Raw genomic sequence first — 8,800 nt, 5'->3', positions numbered from 1 at the left:
GTGTGTCTTCTAAAATCGTATAAAAACGACAAAAATAATGTAATAAAGTACTTTTTCAGGTAAAATTGGTAAAAACTTATTTTATCGCTTTATGATATAAGCCCGCAAGAAACTGAGGATCAAGAAAAAGGATATGAAGATGATGAGACGGATAAGCTTGATCCTACGCGCAGCATTAAATAAGTCATAGATGTTACCAACATGCCTCAATATCGCAAGATATGATTAAAATTATTTTTTATAAGTAAAAATAATACAAGAAACTGTTAATATAAATTACTTGTGCAGAAAAATACGTCAAAATTAACAGACATACATAAATACTAGCAATAGTCTGAAATAAACTTTTTCTAATTCCGATTTTTCTCCTGTCCATTTAACAACAAACTTTAATAACGCCATAAAATGCACAGTCCCTTCAGTGTTGTTATATACTGACACTGAAGTTCTATTTCAGTCTTGAATTCTATTAATCATGATAAGTGCAAAGACCTACCCCTATTAATATGGGTTAAAGAAATAACATGAAAAGGCTCATTACCATAACAAATTAACTGTAGCTCTCGATATTAAAGTGGTAGGAAATACTATTAATTTCCGAATGTCGAGTGCAATGTCTGTAAACGAGGAAATTCTAGTTTATTTTGTGAGTTCGGGGTTTGCTAGGTCGCTTTGGTAGGATATATGATTAGAAATGGCAGAGGTTGAAATTGTTACATAACTTTGATATTTCAAAGCAAATGCACATTAAATATTAAGGGCCTGTTTCACAATGTCCGGAAAAGTTCCAAATAAGCTATTTATTAGTTATTCGTAGGATAAATAGTATTGTTGCGTTTCACGACTGTCAGATAGCGCTATACGTCATGAAATTCGAAGTATCTTATTATATACCTTATATATAGAATATCTTATATTTGACACTTTATCCATACATTGTGAAACAGTCCTTTAGTATTATATATGTATGCAAATATTAATAGTTGTGGTCTGCAGTGTGTCAGTGTTGTCGACAAGTTAGATCATCAAGGTTTTTCATGCCAAAAAAGTACAAGCCACTTCTCGAGAAATACCGCGCTTAACGATATCATACGCTGGTCCTCGCCACCGCCATCGGGCTAAGTCCACTTGGACCGATTGGTATTGAAATAGACGATGGCAAGAGATCGGACGGTATAAGTTTGATTCCATGGAAGATAGGCCGGTTGCTGGTATGGGACGCAACCTTTTCAGACACGCAGGCCCCTTCCCATCTGCATGGAACCAACAACAGGGCTGGTGTGGATTAGAAGCGGCTGAAAAACCTACAGCATGCAAATACAGGGGTCTAAGCTCCGAATATGATTTTGTCCTATTGAGACCCTGTCCTGTGGAGACTCTTGACCCATCTGCTACTAAACTACCTACGATAGATAGGGATTAAATATTATGACACTATCTGATCAATATATTCTTAGAGCCTTATTGCATGCACAAAAAATATAAAATATTTTAAAATAAATGGTGACTTTCACCAGTATAATACTCAAAACGGAACTAATTTAACCAGGCCCCAAAAAAAAAACCACTCCATTTATGGAAATTGTATTCGTTTTTACAAGTAAAATTTGTCGTTGAATAAAGCTTTTTATAAATTTATATTAAAATGATTCTAATCCTTTGGGTTGATTTGCTTCAGTTCCACAATTGTATGACTAAAAACTTAACGATTAAAAATAGTGGCAGAGAGATTTTTGACAATTCTTGTTGCTCGCTCTACGCCTTGCGAACTTGTAGTAAATGTAAGATGTAAATTTAGAATTAATTGAATTTATTTTCGGATGTTCATAACTGTACGTGTTTATCTATATGAATAAAGTTATCTTGAGTTTGATTTTGATACGTTTCGTTTATTAAAAAAAAGAGAATCGTATTTATTAGGTTGTATTGCTTATATAATATGTAGGTGAAGGAGCAAGGCAAAGGGCGCATGAATTTAGTTTCTGGATGTGATTTAAAAATTGGTTGGACGGTGGAGTTTCTCGGATATATAAAAAACGGGACAATACGAAAACCTTTTCCTTGTTCTTTAAAAATTAAATTATTAATATCAAGCCTTTTTTTACATATTGATATATTTTTTTACAAAGCGTTATGCGACAGATTTTGCTATCTAAAGTTTTAATATGTAACTACTAAACGAATACATCAATAAATCTTGACTCTATGATGGTAAAGGTCCGGTGGCATATATTCGGACATATATACTTATCAAAACAATATGTTCTTCCACAAACAATTTTTGCATTAAATAAACACATGTATTTCCAACAGATGTGAAACGCACGCGCGATGTATTGTATTAGACGAGTGTTACAACAATATATTCTGTCTTATAATTTAGTTTTAAAGAATAAATTAGGTAGATATCCATATTTTATTGTTTAGAAATGTTAGCTTTCACGACACGTATATCATAATTGAGGGAAATGCCTTTCATCATGCATTTTGTCGACTTTACAAATATAAATAAACGCTATTACTATATTTTATTTATTAGAAAAATAGTAATTTATAGTCGATTATTATTGGTTAAACTGTCAATTCCAAATGTACTGTTATCTGTTATTGCTAATTTTAATTAAAGACACTGCAAGAATGATTATGGTTAACATGTACTTAATCGTTCTTAATTAATATTAATTAATCGTATTAGGATAATTCCGATAGCAAATATATCTGATATTGTATATCTTTCCAAAGATTGTGTCAGCTATAAATGTCTGTTCACAGAACGGACAGGCACAGTGGCCGTCACGATGAAAACCCTCGTTGTTCTCGTAAGTTTTTTGAGCGTAGCTTGTGCTGAGTTTCCAGCTGAAATAACCACCGCCTACCACTACCACGAGAACATTGGTATACACGAGGCAATAAGGATAAAACAGGCTGAATCTGCTCTCGACTTCGATGGTTCCAGAATTGTTGGTGGAGTTCCTTCAAACTTGGGAGACAACCCCCACTTGGTAAGCGAATGACTTTATTACAATTTATTTACTTTATCTCCTAATATTTACATTGATATCGTTATTAACAGGGTGGTCTTGTCATTTCACTAGCCAATGGCTGGTCGTCGGTATGTGGGTCATCTCTCCTGTCCCACACTAAGGCAGTAACTGCAGCGCACTGCTGGTTCGATGGAAGTAACCGGGCTGTTCAATTCACTATTGTCTTAGGGTCACCTCGTTTGTTCTCTGGCGGTGTCCGCGTCAGTACTACCAATGTTGTAATGCATCCGCAATGGAATCCAAGAACCGTTAGGAATGATGTTGCAGTAATTACTTTGAGCCATGTCAACTACAACAGTAAGTAAACTTAGTTTTACTGTTAGGCACTATTTATAAAGTATAGAATGTCGTACAAGTTAAATCTCATTACTATTTATGAAATTTAATTTAAGTACTCATTTTTTTAATTCATCTATTTATATAAAAACGTATTATATATATTGTTTTGTGAACGCTTATAAAACTTAAAAATGTTCTGCACCGATTGAGCTGAAATTTTAGCATGATAAAATTTCAGCTTCGCAACAAGGCTTGTTTTTAAAAAAAAATACATCAGTCACATATCCGCGACCGTGAAAAACAGTTTTATTAACGATCAGCTATGTACCAGTGGCCGCGCCATTTGCCGGAAGCGAGGAAAACACTCGCTGACAAACGCATTGGAAAGGGCGCAATCACATGAGAAACAATATTCGTTCCCAAATATATTGTTTATTTACAAAAAAAAATCATCAAATCAAAAATAATGTATTCATGTAGGTAACATGATGTACACTTATGAACGTCAAAAATGAAATATTCATTGAATGCTTCTAATTTTAAAGAGAAGAACTGGCAATAAACTCTCCGCCACTTTTTTAAATCGGCAATTATTTTTTTAAATTCTAATTATCATACAATCTCAATTAAATATACACTTAAATTAGGAACTTTTATGTAATCGTGTCACAATGTGCCACAGCGTAGCGTGGCAGGGTACAACTAGTGTATTATAAAAATACGGCCAATACTATGTTGGTTTTTATTTCCGTGAATATTCCAGATTATATTAGTAACATTGCTTTGGCTTCTGGTGGCAATCAATACGTTGACCAATGGGCCGAAGCTGCTGGATACGGTGTAACTTCTGACTGTAAGTACAATTTTCTGGGGCACAGATAATTTATTTCTTAAATAATTACATTCCCTCAGTGAAAATTTTAGAATAGGTTATTTATATACATCGTGTTATGAATGTATGCTAAAATAAACTATATAAAGTAAAAATATATGTTGCCTAGAATATGAACAATATTTTTTACAAAAGTGCAGGTAGGTCGCATTGATGTCGCAACAGGCATTGTGTGGCTTATAATAATAATTTCTTAGATGCTCGTTCACAGGTGTAAATAAATGCTAGAATGACTTTTTGATGATTTGTATATAAATATTTATTCTATTAATAATTACGGCGCACATGTATTTATAATTTATAAATACTTGTGCGTTATGTTATTAAGATTTCCGTAATTAGACCTTGGGTGAATTAAACATAATTGATCAGTATTTCTTAATAAATATGTTCTATCTCATTTTTGTATACAGGATTTGTATAAATTATTATTATTATATTAATATCCTGAGACTTTTAAAAACTTGCTTCATAATTAGGGTGTTGACTCCAGTTTCAATGGCTTTTTCAGCACAACAAGGAATCTCACAGAACGCTATCCAAAGCAAAGTGAGCCTACGTGTTATCACTAATAATGTCTGCAGAAGGACCTTCCCACGAAATGTGTTTGACTCCACCATTTGTGTCGAAACCTCCGGTGGTAGAAGCACCTGCGGTGGTGACTCTGGTGGCCCGTTGGCCATTGGAAGTGGCAACTCAAGATTTTTGGTTAGTTCATACTAAATGCAATACTGCATCAACTGTACTGTTTCAACGAAATACTTTCAGTAGTTCACTTTTGTTTCAAAAAATTCAACGTTTGAAATAAGAACACCGTTGTTAATGAAATCACAGTTTCAAAAAAAGAGTGTGTGTACTTATGTACAAACGTTAGAAGTACTTACTTAGTATACTTCTTTGGCGTATGGAAAAAAATAACTAAAATGCAGTAGTGATCAACGATAAATATCAAAATTATTTAAAAAGATTTTATTTAAATAAATAAATAATTAGTAAATACTATCACCGTTGTATATAAAATTGATTTAAAAACACCAAAATAATATTCATTTATTCACACTGTTTAATTGTACTGTTAGGAAACAGGTGTTCTACATATAAAAATACTAGAATATCCATCTTGAAGATGATAATAATATTGATGCTAAAAGTAAATAAGAAAAAATTTGTGATTTTTTAAAAGCTTTAATAATTACTTTCTAGATCGGTATCACATCATTCGGTCATCGCGACGGATGCCAGGTTGGTCACCCCGCAGCCTTCGCCCGTGTTACGTCATTCTACTCTTGGATCCGCGGCCGCATGTAATTTTACGCAAAAAAATTGGCTGTAATAAAATTGTTTAAGGTTTATCTTTTAATATTTTAACCAGATCTACAAAACAATAGACGACCGACACGATGATTCCCTAAAACATAGACTACATAATAATTTAAATAGTGGCTTTTTAAATATTATATAAATATTAATGTGTACTATAAAATTAATTGTTAATGAACTCTTAATCATTTATAATTTCTCTTAATCAGCTTTATCTGATTAAATTTTTTCGAAACAAGATATATAATAAAACATAGTGAAGCGACATGCTAGCCGTTGCTTTGAGATTCACCTGATGTTAAGTGATACCGCCGATGTACTCTCGATGCTAGAGGGCTCGCGAGTACGTTGCCGGCCATTTAAGAATTTGTCCGCTCTTTTCTTCAAGGACCCTAAGTCGAATTGGTTCGGAAATACTTCCACATACCTTGTGGAACCAGCTGCCACTGAATTCTTAAAATCAATTAATTACTGTCGAATTTAGGTATATATTTAACCGTTTTTCTTGCAAAGTAATGTTAAAAAATGAATGCATTAAGATTGAGATTTTATGCTGTTGGAAAATATAAATTTCATGTATTATTATATAGTAGTAATGTATATGTATAGTATATAGTAATAATTACTAGTAACAGTTATCGCACAGCTTTAATATAAAAATTAAATAAATCAGAGTTTTTTTCAAAGAATATCGTTGTTACTGAGACTTTTAAAATGGTTTAAGTTGGAATATTTGGAATAATCCTAAAACTGATTAAAAGCCATGCATGTAAACCAATGTAGTACAAAGTCTCAGCGTGCAGCACCCGTAAACATTTTCGAGCAAGTATGAGCGGCGACGAGTCGAGTGGAAATATTGTGTAGCCCAGTACTACTGTTCATCAAATCAAATCAAATCAAAATATCTTTATTCATTTAGGTAAACATGTACACTTATGAACGTCAAGAAAAACAAATTAAATTAATCGTAAATTTACATTTACCACCATCACATTCATTTACCATCTTATTCTCTATGTCGGTATAAGCCTTTACAACTTTGCATTATGTCAGTTAGTCGTCATAAAAACGTTATCGATTCTCAAGCCGTTACTTTAGACTATAAGTTAGGTTTTATGGTTTATAGTTATACATATTTTGTAATTCTTTTAAAAAGAAAAAAAATCATTTCCATTGATTTTCGTGATAGTACCATAAACAGGGCTGGCTATCAATAATCATTACTTACATTTGGCATAGAGTTGCTGATTAAAACTATCGTAAATTATTGGAAACGTGAATCAATTTTTTTATTATTATTTCAGTTTTCATATTATCGTAACGGCAAAGTCCTACTGTTTACAACCGTTAAGATTTGTGGGTAGTTCGAGTTGCCAATGTTATTAGATCTACAAATTAACAGATTTGATGTCTGTAGTACCTGGAACTTCAGTCATTATAATTAATATCAGAGCAATGGTGTTACTGTCAGCTGCTATTGTCATTATAATTTAATAAATATCAAAGTCAAATTAGTTGAAAACCGTAATTACTAATATATAATGTGTAAAGTAAGTCATAATGATAAACGTTTCAACTTTAAATAAATAAATATTAAACCAATATTCCTATCGATCATTGTACGGTTCCTGGGTCATCGGTTGCTTAAAATAATAGAAGATTATTGGCTCGCGTATAACAATAGAATATGAGCGCAATAATAGAATGTTAATTGCTGTGCAATTTAACAGTCGAGGAGAGTACCTACGTCTGGCAATGCTCTCGGGGTGTAACTCCCATGATTAAGTTAATTGCATGGTAACGGATGAAGAGAGAGCCTGCGTCCAGCTATACACTCGGGACGTGACATCAACGACTTATGAAATCGTCATGCTTATAAGTGATCAAAATTCACAGCCAGGAAACGTACATTAAAAGGAAGTCATAACGTTTGTGAATGAGCGAAATGTACGAACTTTGGCACGTACATACATAGGGAATAATCACGCTTATACTAAGAAAGCCTGACTGAACAAAATGTACGCCTTGACTAGTACAATCATTGTCAGTTCCTGTGACCCTTCTTTCTCCAGGCGTAATACTTGAATTATATAGATGCTGCCCCTGTTCCTCGTTCCTTTCACTACCTACTCTGTCGTGTTTGGATTGGTCCAGGAAATATACGGGCTAAAAGAGGGAAATAGTTAAACAATAGGAAGAAATACCCAATCACCTTGAATCCTTATTACATAGTTATAAAGTCTACCTATGTTTTACATATTATATTCAGGTATCGGACCCACTTCGATTAATTTAGCGATTTGACGTATGTATTTAATATCAGTTTAAGCAGTACGATTAAAACATTATTTTTATGATTATGATACGATTAAGGAAGATATAGAATAGATAGTAATTAATATGTTGTAGCATTACTTCATAGTTGGTGTTTTTGCAAAATATCTTGAATAAAATTAACCCCGATATTTTAAACTGTAAAACTTAAGTTGGATTGAGGACCGATATAGAATACGCAATTAATTACATGATTAAATTAAATTAATTTCTTGCTCTTAATTTATTTCTGTGTAGTTCGAAGTAAATTGGTAAACAACAGAAAAATTAAAATACATATTTATGAAACATTAATGCCTATCTTAGTATTCATAGCATTTGTATATCTTTGATTGAATAAAATTGTGTGGAATTCAATACTTTTTATAACTATTTTTTACTTAATTATTATGTTTTTTTTTCATTGCAACATTGGTTATATGTTTTAATATTGTTTTAAAACTATCCTTTTACATTACATTTATTTTTATTTTTATATCAATATATTTCCAATTACCATGAAAATCGTATAAAAAAACAACTTTATCTACTAAAATAAAACAGAATTAAACTTATCTTTATAAATCGGTGATTATATTCGGAAATATACCAACAGTAGTAGGTCGATGCTCATTTCATAGGAGTGATTATATAATTAAAATGTATGTTTTAATCAACAGTTAGATCGGCGGAAAGCTTAAATCAATTGCTTTTCTTGGCTTATACTAACCGTTTTATTGAAATTACATCATTATAAAACTGTCATGAAACATTGGTATTCCTGAATCAATAAGGACTAACCAGCTCTCTATTTCGTTGGGTCACGCATTGTAGGTAGCACGGCACTCCTATTCTGGGAAACACTGAATATTAATCAATTGATTGGTAATTTTCTGCATGTCTTTAGTACCAGCCATAAATTCTGTTACAGATGAAAATTCTTTTTTTTTTA

General features: G+C 32.3%; 1 protein-coding gene across 1 annotated transcript; it reads left to right on the top strand.

Annotated features, from left to right (window-relative positions):
- Positions 1-2,766: 2,766 nt before the first annotated feature.
- Positions 2,767-5,567, top strand: LOC111000876 (collagenase-like). The gene is made up of 5 exons (XM_045629535.1): positions 2,767-3,002; positions 3,074-3,341; positions 4,087-4,176; positions 4,727-4,923; positions 5,419-5,567. The coding sequence occupies exons 1-5, from the start codon at positions 2,799-2,801 to the stop codon at positions 5,521-5,523; spliced, it is 864 nt and encodes a 287-aa protein (XP_045485491.1). The 5' UTR covers positions 2,767-2,798; the 3' UTR covers positions 5,524-5,567.
- The last annotated feature ends 3,233 nt before the right edge of the window (positions 5,568-8,800 follow it).

Source organism: Pieris rapae, chromosome 1, assembly GCF_905147795.1.
Source record: "Pieris rapae chromosome 1, ilPieRapa1.1, whole genome shotgun sequence".
Classification (NCBI taxonomy): domain Eukaryota; kingdom Metazoa; phylum Arthropoda; class Insecta; order Lepidoptera; family Pieridae; genus Pieris; species Pieris rapae.
This window is presented reverse-complemented; position numbering and strand designations above follow the sequence as displayed.

What these genes read in the sequence shown, in the direction of transcription:
- LOC111000876 (XM_045629535.1), top strand. Translation starts at nt 2,799, where the DNA reads ATGAAAACCCTCGTTGTTCTCGTAAGTTTTTTGAGCGTAGCTTGTGCT. An exon ending in GAGCCATGTCAACTACAACA is followed by an intron (nt 3,342 to 4,086) that starts GTAAGTAAACTT and finishes TGAATATTCCAG; the next exon opens with ATTATATTAGTAACATTGCT. An exon ending in GTGGCAACTCAAGATTTTTG is followed by an intron (nt 4,924 to 5,418) that starts GTTAGTTCATAC and finishes ATTACTTTCTAG; the next exon opens with ATCGGTATCACATCATTCGG.